At 40.5% G+C, this 22,486-nt stretch overlaps 1 protein-coding gene across 1 annotated transcript in view; it reads right to left on the bottom strand.

Moving 5' to 3' along the window:
• The window catches only part of LOC306945533 (bifunctional heparan sulfate N-deacetylase/N-sulfotransferase 4), a gene marked incomplete at both ends in the record, with an annotated part of 84,056 nt that overhangs the window by 5,871 nt on the left and 55,699 nt on the right, over positions 1 to 22,486 (bottom strand). The window contains 5 exons of the mRNA XM_079534255.1: positions 2,105 to 2,275; positions 3,362 to 3,536; positions 5,448 to 5,571; positions 7,290 to 7,386; positions 9,718 to 9,900. Of these exons, the coding sequence (XP_079390381.1) occupies positions 2,105 to 2,275; positions 3,362 to 3,536; positions 5,448 to 5,571; positions 7,290 to 7,386; positions 9,718 to 9,900 (750 nt within the window). The remainder of the gene's footprint in view (positions 1 to 2,104; positions 2,276 to 3,361; positions 3,537 to 5,447; positions 5,572 to 7,289; positions 7,387 to 9,717; positions 9,901 to 22,486) is intronic.

The following is a 22,486-nucleotide window of genomic DNA, read 5'->3' as shown; positions in this document are numbered from 1 at the left end:
GACTTCCATATTCACGAAGGCCCATAGGGAGTATCTGGGAAACGACAGGTTTGTCAACCTGACCTTGGTGCCAGGGAAGGTTATGGAGCGGATCATCTTGAGTGAGATCACACGGCATGTGTGGGACAGCCCAGAGATCAGGTGTAGCCAGCATGGGTTCACAAAAAGCAAGTCCTGCTTGATCAACCTGATCTCCTTCTATGATTGAGTGACCCACTCGGTGGATGAAGGAAATGCTGTTGACATAGTATACCTTGACTTCAGCTAAGCCTTTGGGTCTGTTTCCCACAGTATTCACTTGGAGAAGCTGTCAGCCTGGGCTGGACAGGTGCACTCTTTGCTGGGAAAAGAACTGGCTGGAGGGCTGGGCCCAGAGAATGCTGGTGAATGGAGTTAAATCCAGCTGGCGACTGGTCATGAGTGGTGTTCCCCAGGGGTCAGCATTGGAGCCTGTCCTATTAAATGCTTTTATTGATGACTTGGATGAGGGAACTAGTACAAACTCAGCATGATTGCAGACAACATCAAGGTGTAGTATCAATCTGCCTCAGGATAGGAGGGCTCTAGAATGCCACAGGAACATGTATAGATTGAATCAGTGAACTGAGGACAATGGGATGAAGTTCAACAAGACCAAGCGTTGAGTCCTGCACTTTGGTCACAACAATCCCATGTAACACTACAGGCTTGGGACAGAGTAGCTGGAAAGCTGTATGGAGGAAAAGGATCTGAGAGTGTTGGCTGATGTTCACCTGAACATCAGCCAGCAATGAGCCTAGGTGGTCAAGAAGGCCAATGGTATCCTGGTTTGTATCAGAAATAGTGCAGCCAGCAGAAGCAGGGAAGTTATTGTCCCTCAGTACTCAGCTCTGACCTGTGTTCAGTTTTGGGCGCCTCAGTGTCTTTCTTATAGTGAAAGAAAAAAGACTTTCTTGTCTTTCACTACAAGAAAGACAAGAAAGAAAGACTATCAGAAATAGTGCAGCCAGCAGAAGCAGGGAAGTTATTGTCCCTCAGTACTCAGCTCTGACCTGTGTTCAGTTTTGGGCGCCTCAGTGTCTTTCTTATAGTGAAAGAAAAAAGACTTTCTTGTCTTTCACTACAAGAAAGACACTGAGGCCCTGAAGCATGTCCAGAGAAGGGTAGCAAAACTGTGAAGGATCTCGAGCACAAGTCTTACGGGGAGTGGCTAAGGAAATTGAGATTGCTGAGTCTGAAGAAGGGGAGGCTCAGGGGAGACTTTACCAATCTCTACAACTGTCAGAAAGGAGGTTGTGGTGAGGTGGATGTCAGCCTCTTCTCCCAGGTAACAGTGAAAGGACAAGAGGAAATGGCCTCAAGTTGTATGGGGAAGCTCAGCTTGGACATTTGGAAGAATTTCTTCTCAGAAAGAGTGGTCAGGCACTGGAACAGGATGCCCAGGGAGATGGTGAAGTCACCATCCCTGGAGATATTCAAGGAAAGGGTAGATGTAGCACTTAGGTACAGAGGTTAGTTGGCAATATTGGCGGTAGATGGACAGTTGGTTTAGATAGTTCAGATGATTCTATGATTGTATGATATTGCTTAGGCCTATATGTTTATGTTAAATGTTCATGGAAAGGTTTGTAAAAGACAATTCAATAAAACATCTGAAGGAAGATGGAGCCAAATATAGAATTTCTGCTCCATTACTGAGGAAGGCTAATTCCCTATCAGCCTCAAATAAATGTGAAATGAAATAAAGTGAGTGGGAGGGGTAATTGAATTTGTGTTTTGATAAAGCCTTGGCATTTTCTGGATGAATTTGGCAAAACTTCCTACAGTGTCTCATGCTACAAATGCTTGTTTCTTGAGACCCAGAAGCCTTGGCAATCCTGGAAGTAAGGTCCTAAGTCACTCATTGACTCCCTGTGGCTACAGGCCAAAGAGTTTTCCTGTTGCATCTTAACCAACAAAGAAAGAAAAATCAAAATATTTCTGGTAAATGCTCTGATATTGACAAATCTGCACTTCATAATGGCTAAGAATTCCAGTGGGAAGCATCCCGTTACCTCTATCAGTGAGGCCAGTACTCATTGCAGGACCTTCTGCAACCTTGGTGAACTAACAGATTGGAAGTTACCTGTGAAGCTGGGTAGTGAGTTAGCCATCGTTCAATGTGGACAGCATACCATCCAGGCATCAGACACCTCTTCTGGAGAGTCCTTGTCTCTGAGGGTGCCCAGGGGCTTGACGTAATGACTTCATAAAAATTGAATTTCAGAGCAGTGGGGTCCTCATGAGAGCGCTGATGCTAATGGGAGATATTTAGCCACACATCACTATGACTCTGAAGATTAAGCCATGATCAAAGAGAAAAAGAGGAACAAATTGCTCTGGTACTTCTAACTCCCACAAAGAGCAAAATCACGACTCCTTACAGCCTCCTTCCCAGTACATCCTATAACTCCCCATTCAGAAGGCACAGTTTAGATTTTGCAATGTGTGAGAGACAGAGGTTGTGCCTGCCCTTCTCTGCACCTTTGTCTACTCCGTGCTGGAGCCAGGGGTGAGAGAAGAGCTGAGGAGGTGCTCGGCCAAAGGAGATTTTACTGCTCCACATCTCACATCAGCATTTGTACAGATGCAAATTAGAAAGGGTGCAAATTGCAGGTGTAAGCCACAGTATCAGAAATATTGTACTTTATGCTTATTGCAACAATATCTGTATCCATTTTAACCTCGTTTTTAGTATTTTCTTCATTTCTGTAATCACACCATATTTTGCATACTAAAATATCTCTTTAAAAAAAACAGTGTACAGACTTTCTTATGGAAAGGTATGGACATGATAAAAAACATGAAAGAGCATCCTAGAGTTTCCTTAGAAAATTAATATGCTTTGTTTTATTTCCACAAAAAGAAAAAAACCCTCTACACTACTCTTCAGACACATCTCTTTTCAGCTAGGAGGAAACTTTAGAAGACATCACATATATTTGTACACTACTCCATGTTACTCAGCTTGCAAGACGGAGGACTAGATGAGGAACCAGATTCTCAGCATAAAAAGCTCTGATTTCTAGCTAGGCTATGCTCATTTTCCCCCGTGCATCTCCCTGGGCGAGGAACATTGCTTTTTCTCTATATAGTGTCAAATGTAATTGAGATTAATATGCTTGTTTACAGCTAGTGGCAGCTCTGTGCTGAGAAGTTTCATCATTTATGACACTGGTGTAACAGGTGCCAACTTGCAAAAGCTGGCATTCAGCATCCTTCCACTTTTACACAGTGCAAATAAATCCTGTTCTTGCTCAAGGGCACAAATTTTCCCCCACATAATGGTCATCATCCCCCGCTGTTGATTTCACTGTCTGTTTCTTGAAGGCAATGTCCATACCTGATACCAAGAATAGGCACGGTCAGATGGGTCGATGAGGATGGTGATGATCTTGGCCTTGGGGATAAGAGAAGCTGCTCGTTTAGGAGCTTCCTCAGAATGAAAATAGTTGGCACTTTTCTCAAAGAGAAGGTCGGTGGTGGTATTGGAAGGAGTGGGGAAGAAATCCATGTACCTGGGAGGTAAAGAAATTAATTAGAATTAAAAGGGTCATATGCATCTGCATCTCATTTCATGGTAGGTCAAAAAGTAGATTTTCAGACATAATTCATAACAAGCAAAATTAAATTTTTCAGCTCCAGAAATGGAATAGGGGGAACAGATTCTGGCTCTTGGATGGTACTGGTAATAGCTAAATCCTCCATGAAGTCAGATAATTAGGTTTTCCCTTTGATGGATGGGATTTTTCTAATAAGTTAAGTGTCACAAGGAAATTTTTTGCCAATTCAGTTTTAGCCAGAGAAAAAAAATGAGAGAAGCTTCAAAATGCAAACCATTTAGTTTTAACATTGTTGAAATATTTCATCTTTGAACTGACAAATCTTTTTGCCATTTTCAGAAAGCAAGATTTCAAGTTTTGGCTTTGATGATCTTTCCCATTGACATTTGATTTGAAGTAAAAATGAATAGCATAGGAAGTTTAATCCAAAGACTGGAGAATTCAGATGGAGGCATTTTTTGGTCTTATTCGTTTGGCTGAGTACTCCAGAAACTTCTGTTTTGATGTGGCAGGCTGTTTTTAAGAACTTTCTACTGAAACAAAGTGTGTAGGACCTTACTCTGTGTGCAAAACTCTACTGACATTTAAGCCTAGCAGCCAATCCCAGTGAAATGTGCCAGAAGAGGTCTCAGCAAGGCCAGCTTCTTTGTGTGCACAGTGCTGCAGAGGAGAGATTCACAATCTCACATGGTTCTTAGGGAATAAAGGCTGCTTCATGGGTATCCACAGCACTTCAGCCCTGCCATGCTGGGAGCCAAGCCCTGATCCACCAGCCTTGCTCATCCCACTCTTTCTCCTTCTTGTGTAGTATACCATATACTCTGTGATATCTATGTGTGAGCTCTTCGCTTACACACTATGAAAAATGAATGAGAAGTATTTCTTTCTCCTCCTTTTTCATGACAACTCGGAAAAGATTGATCTGTTTCTGTATAATGTGATGTTTGTCTTGTATTTTGGTTTTCGTATAAAGATGAGGAGTGTAATTCCCCATGGAAACAAAAGCCTTCCAAAATTTTTTTCTTCAGCAAAAACAATAAAAGCAATGTTTAAAATTTATGAGAGGAGAATCAGCTGAAAATCTTTATGGCGAGATTTTTTTCTTCTCATGAAAAGCCAATTTTTACTTAATTAAAAACACTGAAGAAAAAAAGTATAATTCATCCCTTTCAAAATACGTAGTTATGAGATCACAGAGATGTTATTCAGAAAACAACCATCATATCTGTGCTTGCTGTTGTGAATAGAATAAAAAAATTGTTACTGCAATACTCCTATGAAGAAAGGTTGAGGGAACTGGGCTTGTTTAGCTTGGAGAAGAGAAGGCTTTGGGGAGACCTCATTGTGGCCTTCAATATTTGAAAGGAGTGTAGAAACAGGAGGGGGTACATCTGTTTATGAGGGTGGATAGTGATAGGACAAGGGGGAATGGTTTTAAACTGAGACAGGGAAGCTTAGGTTAGATATTAGGAGTAGATTTTTCACACAGAGGGTAGTGAAGCACTGGAACAGGTTGCCCAAGGAGGTTGTGGATGCCCCATCCCTGGAGGCATTCAATATCAGGCTGGATATGGATCTGGGCAGCCTGGTCTGGTGGTTGGCGACACTGCACATAGCAGGGGGTTGAAACGAGATGATCTTTGTGGTCCTTTTTAACCCAGGCCATTCTCTGATTCTATGATTCTATGATTCTATGACGTGAATAAATGTCCTATCATTAGAAGCGAGATTCTCATTCTCTCTGATAATGCCAAGCATAACAAATTAGTCACTATTTATGTAGATGTCATACATGCTACTGTTATTGTGTCATTGTGACTCATCATGTTTTGATATTGAATACTGCATTTTTGTAATTTTTCTTACCAGTCAATTCCTTTGTGATAGTTGTTCCCATTAAAGAACTGAACTTCTTCAAAAGTTTTTGGGCTAGGGAGATTACTGATAATAGAAGGATGCATCAGAAGAAATAAATAAAGTGCTGTTGTTCCTACAAAAACGCAAAGAGATATCATTAGGATACATAAAAAAAACACCATTGAGTTAATTGATGTAAGAAAGTACTTCTGCCTCAGTTCATACTGAGATATACTGGAAAATTAGGAAGGTTTCCTTTGCCTATTTGTGAAAGAGGTATGTAGGCGCAAGCTACTTTCAGATGAAGTGGGGAATACTTGCAAATTTTTTCTGTGCTTCGTAAACTGTTCTCATTTCTGGATTCTGAATTCTGCTTTCAGAGGCAGTAATGATACTCTTGTTGGTGACATTGCTTTCTTGACTTTGTTAACCCAGTGACAAAATTTGGCCTGAACATGTTTGTTTTTAAATTGTTTGCTTGCACAAAAGTTTTCCAAAGTAGTAATTGTGTGATTGTGCTTCTCTTGCTCCCAGAACAGCACCTTTTTCCTCTGTGCATTTCTCCTGGGGGGAGTGTCTGCTATTGAGGAATAAAAAGTCTGTTAAGGAGGCATGGTGTATTTTATCTGTACTGTCTACCTGCCAACAAACCTACAAATAATAAGTGTACTTTAAAATCCTCATAATTTTTTGTTGTTATTTATTAGTTAAAAAAACAACAACAACAAAGAAACAGAAATGTAATTCAATACATAGTGAAATTTCTGGAGAATGTGTCTTCCAAATTACTCTTCAAAGATTTTATGCTATGCAAGCTATCATTGGACTATGAATCAAGACCTTCTGTCTCTTTGTCACTGTCACAGTATCTACATAATCTTGGATTATTCATTCATTTCCCTGCCTCAATATTCACTTTCTGTAGTATGTCAACAACAGTAACAGCTAGCTTGGGGGTGGGAATATGTGGCTCAATTTAAATAATGCTGAGACCCCCAGAGGAGGCCTGCAAAGAGGTAAATATGTTGATTGGCAATTAGGGTCTCAAACAGTGAGGAAACAATTTGTCAAAGAACTTAGTAACAAACTTAACTTACAGCATCCTGACAGCATATTTCTTTATGGTGAATGTTTACACTGCCTCCTCCTGCACTGTCTTATTACCAGTGGGTGGAAGTCAGCAGTGAAATTAGATGTGCACAGCCATCAAGTACCAGCTTTGAAAGTGCCACAACACTCTACTTCAACATCAGTGCACAAGGCAGGTGCACACATAGCTGCTTGTGGCTCAGAAGGGGCTGCCATCAGCATCTCTGTTTTCATGGGGATGCTGGGATTTCCACCCTTTGGCTGCCAGCAAGAGCCAGCTCTGGAGAGCATCTGAGCACTGAGCCAGTGCTGCCCAGTCCCTCCTGCAAATGGGGATGAGCTCATGCTTCTTCCCAAAAGCAAATCAACTAGAAGTATTGCCAAAATAATCTATCTTCACATCTTACAGTGTCTTCAGTTTTTGGAAAGAAAACCATAATTGAAGGCAACAAGTAAATTGTAGTCTGAGCCTTTCCTGTTTAAATAAATACAGTATTGGGAGAGATTAATAATACCCATTAGAATAGAGACTGCTGGGAAATTTTGGTGCTAATCCCATAGCAGACTTCTGGTAGCAGTGGCTAGTAGTGGAAAGAGAATGCAATATTACGATCCACTCCATTCCCCCTCTTTGTTAGTGGTGGAGGAGTTACTATCTGAATCCTATATGGATGAGGAATGCATTTTCTACAGCAGGTCATAGTTTACACACATAGATACAAATTTGGGATTTGGTTTAGATTAAAAATTCATGTTTCTTACCTGTTTTCTGGGGTCCTATCACAAGAAATTTGGGTAGATGGTCACAAGTTTTGTCTCTGGGCCAAATATCTCTGTGTCGTTTGTCATCACATGGATTCTGAAGAAGAACAGAATTGTGGCACATCATGCCAGAGACGTCCTAAACATTTTGCACACATATGAGACTTTGCAGAATCTAAATCTTACACACTAATACCAGAGCCTTACACAAAATAGTAAGAACCCAAGGTATTGCACTTGGATTGAAGCAGTCTCATATATGTGTAAAGACTGAAAGAAGAACTCATTGAGAGCAGTCCTGCTGAAAAGGACGTGAAAAGCTCTACAAGAACCAGCAATGCATGCTTGCAACCCAGAAAGCAAACTGTATTCTGGGCTGAAACAACAGAGGGGCGCTCAGAAGAGAAAGGGAGGTGATTGTCCCCCTCTATTCTGCTTTTGTGAGGCTACATCTGGAGTCTTGTGTCCAGAAATGTGGCTGCCAGTACAGAAAGGATGTGGAGCTGTTGGAGTTGGTGCAGAGGAGGGCCACAGAGATGGTCAATGGACTAGAGCAGCTATCCTATGAAGAATGGTTGAGGGAACTGGGCTAGTTCAGTCCAGAGAAAGAGAAGGCTCTGGGGAGACCTCATTGTAGCCTTCCAGTACTTAAAGGGAGCTCTCCAATACCAAAAGGGAAGATTTAGGTTAGATGTTAGGAGGAAATTCCTTATGCAGAAGGTGGTCACAGTCTGCCCAGAGAAGCTGTGGAATGCCCCATCCTTGAAGGTGCTCAAGGCCAGGTTGTAATGGGGCCCCAGCCAGCCTGATCAAGTGGGTGGCAGCCCTGCCCATGGCAGAGGGAGTTGGAAATAGATGGTCTCTGAGGTCCCTTCCAACATGATTCATTCTATGATTCTGTGATATTTCCCCATAAGAGTTTATTCTTCATAGATATTGAGGTAATTGGTAGGAATCCCTGGAAATCTGTTCATTGTACTGGGCACCAGAGTTTCCAGGTATACAGAGACTAAGTTCCTTGATACCATTCAGGACTGGTCCTTACAGGGGCCCCAGTGAAATCAGGAAAGCTGAGAAACTCTGTGAAAACTGGAAAGATTGGTTTCAAAAGCCACACCTTACAAGACTGCTGTGTTTCCCTCTATCCATTAGCCTGGTGCTTTTCATCAGCTCAGAGCCTATGGGCATTTAGGCAAGCATGTGTGTTGTCCCTTTTGACAAAAACTAAATGTGTGTATAATGGTCTTACATGACTGAGGATTAAGTTCAGTCATTAGAGAAAAAAAAAAAAGAAGAAGAAAAGAAATATTAAACCATTGATTTAATCAAGTTTTCATTTCAAGTTAAAATGGAAACCTCTGTTTGAATAGCTTTGAGGCATTACTTTCAAAGGTGATGAAATGGTTTCAGATGCATAGTACTCTTAGTACCAATTTTAAATTTACATAAGAACCCAAAAGGAAGGCAGAATAGAAATGTGGGATATTACTCATCATCTTCTTATCTTTTTACTGCCCATGAATGCAAAATAAAAATGTGTGACAAAAGACCCCACAAGAAAGGTTAGGACTTATCATATGGATCCTGCTTTTGCATAGTATTGGCCAGTAATAGAATATACAGTTTGCTAGAGAAAAAAAGTTAGCAAAATATAAAGGAGAAAATCATTAAATGATGTGAATCATTGCAGTTCCACTAAACTCAATGGGAATATTGTTGATTTATACTTCTTTTGCATCTGGGCCAAAAACAATAGCAAGATTTTCTGCTCCTTTGTATGAACATAAGCTTGATAAAACTGCTTGGATCTCAACTGCTTGGATCTTGGATTGTCACTCTGGATTTAAGCCTACATAGCTAAAAGCACAGTGTAGCATATCATATTCTGAATAAGAGAAGAGCCAGACAAGTACAACGATTGGGAAATTACAGCATAGGGATTATAAGCAGCACTGTCGTACATTTGCAACAGAGATAGAAAACAGCCATTTGTGGACTGTGTAGAAACCCTTTTCCTTTCCTAAAACAGCCCATTCTACAGCACTCACCCCTCTGTCCCTCCCTTCTTGTTTCTTTGGTGAAGGAGGTTCAAGTGGCATGAAAACCCTGTAGCTGCTTCCATTGATGGGCACAATGGACACGTGCTGTTTGCCTTGGGATAGCTCTTGCTATGGGCTGTCTGCACTCATCTTGCTGGTACTGTAACTAGTTAACACACTGTGATGCATCAGCAAACCTGCAGCTAACAGGGGAAGGAGCTTTCGCTCATGTTGTTGCTTTTAATATGCCTGATTTGAGGTGAGCTGAAAAATAACTTTTTAAAGTGAAGCAGGCACTTTACCTTTTTTAATTATTATTATTTTTACAGGAACAGATTCTTTTTTTGACAAGCAATGTAATCGGAGGCAGGGAGAGGTCAGGACATTACCTGCCAAAGGGGGTCTGTCTGCTCAGGGAAGAGCTCAAAGTATTTGTGTGCCAGCTGGATGGGTGGCAGTGTCTGTAGTTGCAGGTTGGTTGAACTCTTCACAAAGTTGGCCAGGTTTGAGAAGGTGTACAGCCCCAGGCGGTCATTCCCATAATTGGACAAATGGGTCATGAAGATGCTGATCTGGGAGAGCAGAGAAACCTTTCAGTCAGAGCAAGGGCAGGTATATGGCTTTGCCAAACTCTCTCACAGCCACTTAAAAACAACAGAAGAGGAAAATGTTAAGTCAATCCTAATTCCCCACCTCTCTGCCAGCTTCAGGTCTAGACGTAGTTGCATATGTGCCATGTCTTCAAAATCCCCCCTCTCACCTCAAAGACTGCCTGTCTCTGTTCAGGAAATGCGTTCAGGGGTTCTTTATTCCATTTTGATTTCTTTTGTCAAACTGCATCAAAGTTGTTTCTTGCACAACTCCTGCTTGCTTCCTCATCCCCACACGAGGGCCTGTGAGTTCAAGTCACACACATGGCTGGGCCCACCACCAGCTTCCTGGAGCACCAGCTGTTGCTTCTCAGAAAAGCATTAATTTCAGAGCTGCAGGACTAACACTGAAATCTGACTAATTTTCTGCCTCATTCAAACTGAGTCTAGCACTAACACTAAAATCTGACCAATAGACAGTCTCCTCCAACTGGGTTGGCCAGTTTGTTTTAAATGGTGTGACTGTAGAAAGATAAAAAAATTCTGAAATGTAAAACTTTCAAGCATTTATAGATTATAATATCTCAACTAAATATCAGTGCCATTGATTTCTTCTTAAAGGCAGTAAAACTTCTGTTTGTTTATCAGTCTTCTTATAGTTCTCCTTCACATGGAGAAATTTGCTTTTTAGATCTCATCATTTATTTCCCAAGGATAAAGAGAAGAATTTGTAAGAATAATGGGCAGAATATTTCCCAGTATTTTCTTTATACGAGGTGATTAAACTCTGTTTCCGTGCTGCAAAGGCCCAGTTTATCTGTAGATTGTGATTATTTAGCTTTCTGAAGATGCTGCCAAATAGGGTATTGTTACTCAAATGTTTTGCTCGGTACATTGGCCTCAGATATGGTGCACAGTGACAACAGAATTTAATTACACCGTCATGGAGAAAGAGCATCATATTGATAACTAGTGTATATGTGTATATATATGCATATATATATATATGTAAAAGCCTTATATATATATATATATATATATATATATATATATATATATATAACCGCATCATACTTTAAGGAGGCCTTAATGTGAAGTAAAAGTTAGAGTTATAATGACAGTTTACAACAAACCTCAAAAGATATGGTGGTGGAGGAAAATGGCATTTTGCCATCCTAACTCAATGCAAGAATTTTGGGAAAGGTAAAATAGAGCACTGGCTTTGTGTGCTCAGTGGTCAGCTGGTAATGCATCCAGAGTCCATAAGAGTGTTTCACTTTTCCTCAAGTCTTGTGTATCTATCACAACTGCAACAGATGAAGAATTCATGCAAGGGCAATGTTTCCTTACGTATGAAGCTCTCCTTTATGTGAAGTTTAGAATATCTCCATATGAGATGTATTTATGGATGACCTTTAATGGGAGCACTTCTTTATGCTACACTGAACTCCTGAAGCCCATAAGCAAAACGTGGCCTGAGCCAGACCCCTAATGAAGAAAAAAAACAATGCTGGGCAGCAAATGTTAGCTTGTGAAAGGATCGGGTTCCCATCACCCTGACCATGTGTTCTGTTCTTGCTTTATACAGCCAGCTCACATGCACTCTACAGCTCACAAAGCATTTGCTTTCAGGTTGGTCTGGACTTAGAAGAGGGGCATAGGCTCAGCACTCCATTTCATAGCTCTTTTATTCCTCATGTTATGTTATGGAGCTGGGTTGTAAAGTCTTGGGGGTGTTTGGTTGAAGACTGATAAGAGAAATGACCAGTGTGCTAAATCTTTTAGGCTACCTGTGTTAGGCTAAGATGCAACTCTGTGTATGCATCTTGTGGGACCTTTTAGGTTTTGGATCACCAGAATTGGAAGAGATTAGTCACCGACAGTAGGGACTCCTGGTTCACAAGCTGTTTACTTTACTACTGGATACCTAAGGCCAGGTGAGTCTCTTTTTGTATGATTAGGAATGGGAACTGATAGCAAAGCTGAAGGCTCATGGCATTGGGTGTGAGCTTACAAAGTCCCATGTGGGCTATGAGAAGGAAGGGAATAGGTATGTTTTCCTCTTCTCAGAGCTGTAGTAGGAGATCTGGTATGCCCGGGTCAGTGAGATTTCTGTCTCTGTCTTGAAGGTGGGAATTGTTTGTGTAATATTTTTATGACCTGGGCATGGAAGAGAAGGATTGGGCTGCTATTGTTTGAGGTCAGCTTGAGCTTTGGCTCCATACACTGTGGCCATAGTGCTGTTCTGCCTTCCAAGATAACCACAGGACAACAAGCCACATACTTCCCACTTCTACCACTGTACTTTGCTACCCTGGTGCTTTTTAAGTGGCAGACCACAATGTTTAAAAACCTACCCATTAATGTGTTCTATTATTTATGAGGATTTTAGTACTTCTCTAAGGTGAAGATTAATGGAGCTTAAGAGAAGGTGTCCCTCGTGGCCTATTTGCAGTGTGTTTGTGCAGTGCTTGCTCTACTCCATGCAAGGCAACTTATTCTTTGCTCATATTCTGTTCTGAGCCATCTTTGAGAAAAAATTGGATTACTGCCTTTCCTTCCACCTGATTTGGTGGAGTTCAGTGCCTATGTATCATGTGACTGAAAATGTTTAACAAAGCCAAACAACAAAACTGCCCCAGACCTCATGCTTTCCCATATGCTGTACCCAAGAAACTTATAAACAAGATGGTCTGTCTTTTCCTTTGAATTCCCAGTCTGCTGACCCTTTTCCCCCTGCTTCCCTATCCCCAGTACAGACAAAAACAACAACAAAACAACATACAAGTGTGTCTTTTCTGGTTTACACTTGTGTTCCTATAAATGTGATAAGTGCTTCATACGAACAATTTAGTAGTGATGAAAAGGCAAATCCTTATAGGAAATCTTGATAGAGAAGATCATCTTGTCTTTAAGTGGTTTGTTTTTTTTTTAAGTGTCAAAGTGTCTGTAAATGGCATTTAATATTATTACAGCAATTTAATGTTATTGCAGCAAATAATGTAGGCACATAAATCTATAATTGTTATTTTGTTTATTTATACTTGAATGTGTGTGTGTAGCAGTATGCTTAGAAGATGGATTTCAGCTTTTTTTGTTATTTAGTCTCATTAGGCTTCTGTCCAGTCTAGAAGATTCTAGTATCACTCTTTATGGTGGCAAGATACCTTAGATACCTCTTGATTTCTTTTGCTCCACTGATATTACTTGAAGTGGATGTGAATGTGATGTATTGTGCACTGATGAAACCATATCTGATTCTTTGCTATCTGTTTCCAAATATTTTGAGACAAATGTGGATGGTTATTAACTGTTCATATTTAGAGCATGGATGGACACAAAGCTGTGTTTTCCTGCTGATGCATCAATACAGATAAATGTGCTGAGCAAGCACAGTGCTGCTGTATGCTTTGGGGTGGCACTGTGCTGCACAACACGGTTGCACTGCTTTGCTGGCTTTGCTGCGCTGTTTTGATCGACACAGGAGGGATAAGGAATCAGTCTTGTGGGCAGCAGTGAGGAAACCAGTGAAAACTGCTTAATATCTCTTCTCATAGTGCTCAGAGCAAAACTGGCGAATAAAAGAGAAAAGACCATGTTTCTGCACTCTCCATGACAAAAAGCAAGATACAACACAGGCTGACAACAACCAGCAGCTAGTACTTCATCATGATGGGGTAATGCTTTTCAGAGGGAGGTATGATACTGCTTGTGCAGCAGTGCAGTATAAAGGCAATAAATTACTTCAGATTCCTGGGGGCTTTGGGAAAGGACCTGGCTGCATGGCATTACTCTTAGGGTTAAACTAGCATAAGCAATGTGTATCAGACAAATGTGCAGAGAAGAGCTGAGTACAAGCTCTTGCTACTGACATACAATCTATTGACACCAAGATATGTGAGACAGGATTGGTTGTAAATTACTTTGCTGGTTGTTTTCCTCTGTGCTGTGCTAGAGCACAGACACGTGGAGAGCAATGCTCAAATGATTCTGTAGTTTGTACCAATGCAATATCTCTTTAGCTTTGGCAGTTCACCTCTCTCTTTGCTCCTGTAACTGGGATCACTAACAATTTGAGATCTGAAAGGGAGAGAATGCTGAAAGTTTAAGTCAAAAAAGTTTTTTTCCTCTTTCTGCCATCCACTCTCTGACTAGGTCTTGCTTGCTGCCTACCTCTCGTGCTCCACAATGCATTTTTCTAAAAATCACTTTCCTTCCTCTTTAGTCAGGGCCCTTTTTTTAATTGAAACATTGCCTTTATTTTTTAATCTCCCATTTTATTGTATGCAGATAAGAAATTTCTACAGCTTGTTAGCTGAAAGTTATGGCTTTCAAAATCTTTCATCGGAAAAGGGTATGCTGAGATTTATATTTTGCTGGTGGAAAAAAATTAAGATACAGAGGGGGTGGTATGATTTGCAAAGAATTAATTGGGAGGCTAATGAAAGATTTGGAATGGGAAACCAGATAACCTTTGATCCACCTCCATATCTGCTGGACAGAAAGATGGACACTGTCTCTTTTGAAGAAGAGGACTGCTATCAGGTTCATTTTGAAAGGCTGGATTTCTCTGTATATATCTAAGTAACATATACCTGGGGTCAGCATTTCAAAGTCAATGAGAATGCTTTTAAACCTGTCCTCCATTTAGGGAGAAATGAGTTAACATGCAGTCCTCTTTCCCAGGAGCTGCTTTAAGGGCGGTTCATGACAATAACTTTAGCTTCTATGCATATATATAAAATATGCAATCTTTAGTCCTGCTTTTTGTTGTTCAATACTGTTGCTGTTCAAATAGATGCAGGACCAGTTGGCCCCATCTGAGATGCTGGAGCTACCACCCAACAGTGAGGCAAGAGCAGCTGCTGGGAATGCTACAACTTACTGGTCCCTCTGTGTAAGGCGACCCACACATATCTTCCAAGAGCATCCCATTTATACTGTGTTAAATGGGAATGAATGGAGAGATGTAGGCTACAGTCTGGATGGAAGTTATGATTGGGATTGCTTCTTCTGGAGAAGAGGAGGCTCACTGGAGATCATACATCTCCCTGTAAGGAGGTTGTGGTGAGTTGGATGTCAGTATCTTCTCCCAGGTAATACTGGTAGAATGAGAGGGAACAGCATCAAGTTGTGCCAGGGGAAGTTCAGGTTGGATATTTGGAAAAGGCTTGCCTGAAAGAGTGGTTGGGAATTGGAATAGGCTGCCTGAGGAGGTGGTGGAATCATTGTCCCTGGGAGCATTCAAGAACTGTGTAGATGTAGTGCTAGGTGGTTTACTGAGCAATATTGGTGGTAATTGGGTGGTTGGTGAAATGATGGTGTTTTCCAACCTTGGTGATTCCATGATTCTATTTTACATTTGTTGGAATTCTTTTTCCTCTTATTTTCTGTTACCCAGTCTGTTAACAATTCAAGTAGATTGTAACTGTTCTGTAAGAAAGATGTTTGAGGATAACAGGGGTCCTAATTTTTTCAGACTGTGTAGTTAATGTGCAATTCTAGTGGGTAAATCATGGTTTTATTCTGCTAGACTGGGTGGGGAGATGGAAAAAGAATGCTTATAGACTCATTAAGGTTGGAAAGACCAATAAGAGCATCTTGTCCAACTGTCAACCTATGCCTATGTCTGCTCTAGTCCACGTTGCTCAGTGCAACATCTATTTTCTTGAGCACCTCCAGGTATGGTGACTCCACTATCTCCTTGGACAGCCTATTCCAGAGCCTGACCACCCTTTCTCAGAAGAAATTATTCCTAATATCCAACCTGAGCCTCCTCAGCACAACTTATGGCCGCTCCGTCCTGTCCTGTTGCTGTTCACTGGAAGAAGAGACTCCTTTCAGTGAGTTGTTGAGGACAATAAGGTCTCCCTTGACTTCCTCTTCTCCAAACTAAACAATTCCAGTTAAGATTGCTAACAATAAATGAAGATTCTTTTGAGTACTTCTTTGGGGAGCAGATGGGGTCCAAGGGAAAGCAGAAGCAGAGCTGGTGGATCATTTTTCTGTGCCTCTGATGGATTCTCTACTTTTGGCAGTGCTCTTAATTCAATAGATGCAGGTTTTACTTCATTTGGTTCACTGGGACACAGATGCTTTACTTTGTTCTCCACTGTTGTTTGGGAGCAGTGGAATGGGTAATTTAAAATCAGTATCAACTTCAACTAGAATAGTTAATGGCAGAAAAATTACCACACAGAACTGTTGAGAATGTTTTACATCTCCATATGACATGATCCAACAGTATCTACATCTGGTTATTTACCAGCTTCTCTGTTTCTAAGTCATAATATTTGGTTAGTCTGTTATTAACAAACCTGAACTGTTGTGACCTGCGACAGCTGAGCATGTGAGCTGCTTCTCCAGAGCAGAGAAGCTGTCAGCAGCTCTCAAGCAGTTCCTGGCTTCTCCAGCAGGGAACAGGCGGCTCCTGCTGTATTTCCAAGCGCAGTCAGGTGACAACACACTTTTCTTCCCTTGGAGAGCTGGCCAGGCTAATTAAAAAGGCACAATCTCACAAGCAATGGGGTAATCAGTGTGAGTGTAGACCTCTAGTGGAGCACTTTGGGAAAGGAGTGTAAAGTGGTATCTGGATTAGCTAGTAGGGCGAGAAGCTTGTTTCAAAATTATTAAATAGAAACTCATGCTTTGAGTGCACAGAAACTGCATTCTGTACTTCAAGTTAATGCCCTTTGTCCGTAAGTACAGCCCATGTGCCTATTTATGTATAATCTGGACGTTTATTTACTTTTATAAGGGCAAAACTTAGTGGAGTCTTAACAAAAAGCACTCACAGCTATGTTACAATGTACCTGAGTAACACACGTTGGTAATGAATTATTAGCAATATGCAAACTCATGGTAATACTCAGTTATGTATTTGATTGCTGGATAAATCTTCCAGTTTATACTGCAAGGGTATAAAGATGATTAGATTTAGAAGCTTTACCCTTTTAACTCAACATCAACAGGAGCTTACGCTAAGCACCATGGTAAAGCATCACAGGAAAGTCTGTCCACAGTAGCATACCTGGATATGGGAATTGAGGTGTGTTTTTTGCTACAGATACAAACAGCATCAGGTATACTGAAAAAATACACAGCCTAAGCTATAAGAACTCAGTCCTGTCACCTTGTGTTCAGGCTTGTGTCCAGGATCCTTATTGTGACTCCGTACTGCTGTAATGCCAGAAAAATTGCAGTATCTTGATAGGAAATGGTTGCAGCAGAGTTCATGTGTTTGGCCTGCTTTCTTGGCTGCAGGTTTTTGAGCGATGGCTGCTTACCTGTCTCTAGAGGGCACTAGGATGCTGGTCTGTTCTAAGCCAGCAATTTATATTTGCCTTTTTGGGAGGATCAACCCAGAGAACTGTGAACTGCTGTCGGTTTTGCAGTGTAGATGCAACTTAAAGGAGAAGTTTGCAAAAGATGCAGAACTCTAGTGGGACTTTTATCCTGGCTGAGCGATCCACATCATGCTCGTAACATCCAGGTAGCTATGAAAATCCCATTAGCTTTATTTTCAGGGACTTAAATTCCTCAGTATATAAGACATCAGGAATGTGAATTTCCTGAATGTCAAAGGGCAAAGAGACTTCCTAAAGCAGAGCCCAGTTGCTTTCTGACTGCTGTCCTTAGTGTGCGTTTGTTTACTACAGGATTTTGTTCACCCTAAACAAGCAGCTTTGAGTTCAGGAATGTTTGATGTTTCCCTTTAAATCTGCACCTTTAGGGGGTGAGGATGAGTCCTGCCCTCAGCTGGTTTAAATCTCTCACCCTGACTGAAGACTGCAGCTGTGCTGTTTGTACAGGAGCTGATATTAAACAAGGCTTCTTTCTGCATGTTTCCTAGAAGCTTTGTGTTCCACAGCCACTCAGGTCCTTGCTATCTTTATTTCATAGTAATATCTATCATAAAGTTTGCTTTCTGCTTGAGAATAATATGCCCACATCTAGAACAAATTCCTGGAAAATGGGCTGTTAGTGCTCCAGTGTCCAGCTAAAGTGTCCCCAGCCAACCTCCCTGGTATTGCAGCACATTGGGAATTAAGTATCCATAGGATCATTAAGGTTGGAAAAGACCACAAAGAAAAGATCTAGTCCAAACAATCGATTGCCATCATGCCCAGTGAACTATGTCCCAAAATGCCACACTGTCTGTCTTTATGCAAATACTTGAAACAGTGCCTATCCATAAAGCCATGCTTCTTGTGGTGAAAATAATTTACAAAACTTGTGTACAAATTATGTGCTCTGTCTCATCTTAAAAGACAGTCAGTAATAAGTAGAAGCAATTTTTCCTCTCAGGTTACTTCCTCCTGCTTTTGCTGGTGCATTACCCCTCTGCTGGGAAGCCCAGGGGTCAAGATAGGTCTTGCACAGGTATCCTCTATGAAAAACTTGTTTTGCACCATCTTAAGTAGCTTTCCCTCTTACTTACGTGACTCTTAAATGAAATTTAGCAAGATGGAGTGAATTTGTGTAAAATAAACTAGGTTCAACACTGTGCATTGGGAAATGAGTGGTGCAAGCATCCTTTCCTGTAGAAAGTTGGTAATGTTTACTGCCCTTCTCTGTTCCTCTTGCATGAATGTTTCCCAGAAAAATGAATTTTGCTTTCTGTCTTTTCCTATTGTGCTTGGAAAATACTATGCAGTTGCTCCAAGAGCAAGCTCTCATAATTGGATCTAGATGGTAGCATGTTGTATTTCTGAATGTATAAATGGTATGTCATGGCTGAGAAATGCAAAACTGTCAAGTGTCCATTTACTAATACGAAGTAGCTCTATGCTAGACTGACCACAGAAATACCTCTTTCAATTTCAAGTGTTCAATGTTTCAATTTCACATCCTGACAGCCTCCTGTTATGAATTGTAGACTTTTCTTGTACCTTATGAGCCAGAGCTCCATTCACTGATAATGAATCCCAGAATGCTGGGCCCTTAATGCAGCTGTTTGTGCAATAGCACAAAAAGGAAGCTGGAACTGAGACTTTTGTGTTGACAAAGCACTAATTTTAATAATGACAAATTGTTTCTCTAGAATTCAGCACTATTCATATTCATGGCTCTTCTGCTACTAAGCAAAGTCATCCACATGCTTGAAAATCATTTAAATAATTTTTTTTTTAAAACAATTTCTATGCTATTTCCCCGTCTCACATCTCTTTCTTTTAGCATTCCTCACAGGATAATCAAATATTTTCCAAACGTGATAGCTCTAAAGGGAGCAACAAAAACAGTGTTTGGCAAGTAGCATTTTTCCCCTTGAAAGGAAAACAAAAATGTTGAATGGCACTTTATTTCCCATGCCCCTATTTATTACCGTGGCGTGTATATGTGTATATATATATATGTATATATGTATATGTATATATATGTATGTATATATATATATATATATATATATATATATATATATATTAGGGTGGTTATATTCCACCCTTAGTGTTTCCAGTGATAGGTCAGCAGGCTGTTGTTGGTCAGTGGTAGTACGTGGCTTTGGTAGAACTGTACAAATGCTGTAGTGTTTCTATGTTGTTCTAAAATTCCCTATTCAAAAAGTAAAATTATTTTTTACCCAGGAATGCTTTCTGCTTTTCCATTATTTAGTTGATATGGTTGCATAAATTATTAACAGAAAATTCATGTCCTTTCCTATTCTATTCCCTATGCAAGCAAAGTTGCTATGCTTGTTTCTTATTTTAATCTTCTAATATCTACTGAGTGTCGTTTCTTACTTAAAGATTAATCATGATCATATTTCAATACAACAGCCATCTCCTGTGTTATATATATTTTTGATACTCCCAGTGCCTGTAGTCCTAGATGAAGGAATCTAGTTAGGTGGTTCCACTCCATTATTTTGCAACTCCTATCATTATTTTTCACTACTTTTTCAGGTTCTGACAGTATGCCCTTAAAAAAAAGCCCCACCAAAAATGGGGGGAGGGAAATAGCCCTAATGCTTTCGACTTTATGCAATCAGTGCAGAGCTGTATTAGAGTGGAAAAAGTAAATGGATTTCTTTTTTTGTTCATTTGTCACACTTGTATAAGTGATCAGCAGTACATCTAATTGTGGCTGAAGTCCAATGAAATCTGTGCACATGTGATGCTACAAGTTACATCTGTGGGCTCTGTGAAGCCTTAGCAGAAGTCTAGAGCAATAAATCCTTCTGTTGTAAGAAAATATTTACATTTTTAGGTGAACTACATGATATGGGGATTTTCTTTGTTGCCATCTATGTTTTCTTATTGAAAATGTTTCCTTAAGCTATAAACTTCCTCTCTGAAAGAAAAATCTATTCAGATTAGGCTCAAGAATAAACCCGACTTCAAATTTAAAAAATGAACCAGATGAAAAAGGATGTGGGCTATTGTCTCAAGTCAGATTTGTACACCAAGACTTTCCGAAGGAATAATGAAAGTGTCATTGTAGAAACAGCTCCAAAATCTCTGACAGTTTTAGTCTTCAGATTTCAGAGATGATCAAAGAGTTTGTATAAGGAGATAGATATCAATTTCTCATTTCCTTGCCTGTGTACTTTGTGTGTTCTTTAACTCCTATCAAGCAACAGCATAATGCTAGTTGAGGCTGTCATCTCCTTAGTTATAATCCTCTGCAGATGAAAATCAGTATAGCTTCAATTATTTTGTGCCAATTAATTTGAATATTCCTTGGCATCAAGAATGCCTAACTATATCCCATGCTGACTGGCTTTATTTACAGCAAAATGTGAAGTTCTTCCTATTACTGCACTGAGGTAAGGATAGACCTTCCTTACTGTTAGTAATGCTCCAGCTCTCTCCTGATGCATTGTCATGGCAGAAGGGTTGATCTGAGCCAGCAGGTGAATGGCCATCCTGGGTCAGCATTAGCCTGAGTTCTTTTCAGTGCCTTGGAGTGGAGGGCTGTAGGCAGCATTAAATAGTGCTCTTACAAGCTCTGCATTCACCACAGCATGTCTGAAAATTTTAAATAATTGTAAATAATTCCCTTATTTTGTATTATAAAGGAAAAAGAGAAGAAGTATTGGGTCAGCCTTGTTCTTCACGAAGCAGAATGGGCTGAAAAGGGCTGCAGATAGAGGAAAGCCTTATGTTAGCCAGCTTGTTGGGCCTTGATTAGTCCTCTGTTTGGGCAGGTGAGGGGGACAGCTCTGCCCAACTCTGTGGAGATGATGAAGTGGCATCATCTAACCCTGGGCTACTGTCTACTTCTTTGTCTGAAGTCTATGCGTTTGTTTCTCAACCGGTGTTAGCTGGTGAAAGGGACTGTGCACAGAGCCTTAAGACCTGCATTCTGCTCTGCAACGTGGAGCAGGGCTGCAGAGGACAACACATATCCAGGCAAGTGTTGGTGGTGTTAAAGACTCACTGGTTTAATTAATTGGTGGATTTGATATTAATGAATACATTTAGAGCAGCTTTGCGTGCCCATGTATGGGAAGATACATACATTCAGATGAACCTCAATGCTTAATCTGGAGCCATGAGTGCCAGCCAGCCTGGGTGCCAGCCGTTAAGCTTTTTTACTCTACCCTTACTAAGTTTTCCCACTGCTTAGCCTTATTTCTACAAAGGCATCAGTTTTGCCTTTTGTTTGTGTATGGTTGTTCTTAAATGCCTGATAGCTAATTAAATAATGACATATTTTAGTAGCATGTAGATATTGCAGACAATCCAGGAGGGATCACTTTTTAGCGTGGATTTAATATCTTTGCAATGAAACTAATTATTTCTGAAATTTGGAGAATATCTTATGGGGCTTCTTAACTTTTGAGTTGAAAAGAGTCAGAACATTTATTCCTGTTTGGCTTTTTATTTTAATGGAAATAAACTGCTCTTCCATTACCTTGAAGAAATTTAAATGCAATGCTTACATTTTAAGCAATGTAAAACCTCAGTTATGTAGACCCCAAAGGATATGATATGTAATTAAGAGACTGTTTGCTCTACCCATGTAATACTTGCATGGTTATGATTCTTGGATAAGAAGAGCAGACTGCCACTCAGGAATCTGTGTAAATAACTGGATGGCATTCAATGAAAGGAGCCAGCAGTGGCCAGGCTGCCAAATAACTAATAACAGAGGTAATAAATATTTATGAGCACTGTGTTTGAGCCTAGTGTTTTGCACAGGCCAATCTATGCGTTTGACTCTGATCTTTCCACTTGCTGTATGTCATCTGGGGATGCTCCATCAAATATTCTCTGCAATGGCCTGGGGTTAAATCTTGTCATCCTATGCCCTGGAGGTGTTCCCAAACATCTCAGTTTCTAGGGAAGAGTATTTCTAGGCAGAATGAAACTGTTAACTGAGTAACTGTGGATATTTTTAAGGTTCACAGGCAGGCCTCTTTAAGAAGAGAAGCACTCACATGAGCACTGAAAGTGCACTGTGTATAACCCATAAGTTCAGCATATGGTGTCTTTAATACATGAGGAGAAAGGTCAGTATTTCCCAGATCACAATTCAGTACAGTGGGCAAAGATGCGAACAACCCTATCCTAAACCTATCCAGCTATGGCTGGGTTCAGTAAATTCAGAGCTGATCTAGTAACAG

This window comes from Tetrao urogallus (assembly GCF_951394365.1).
Source record: "Tetrao urogallus genome assembly, chromosome: 4".
NCBI lineage: Eukaryota > Metazoa > Chordata > Aves > Galliformes > Phasianidae > Tetrao > Tetrao urogallus.
This window is presented reverse-complemented; position numbering and strand designations above follow the sequence as displayed.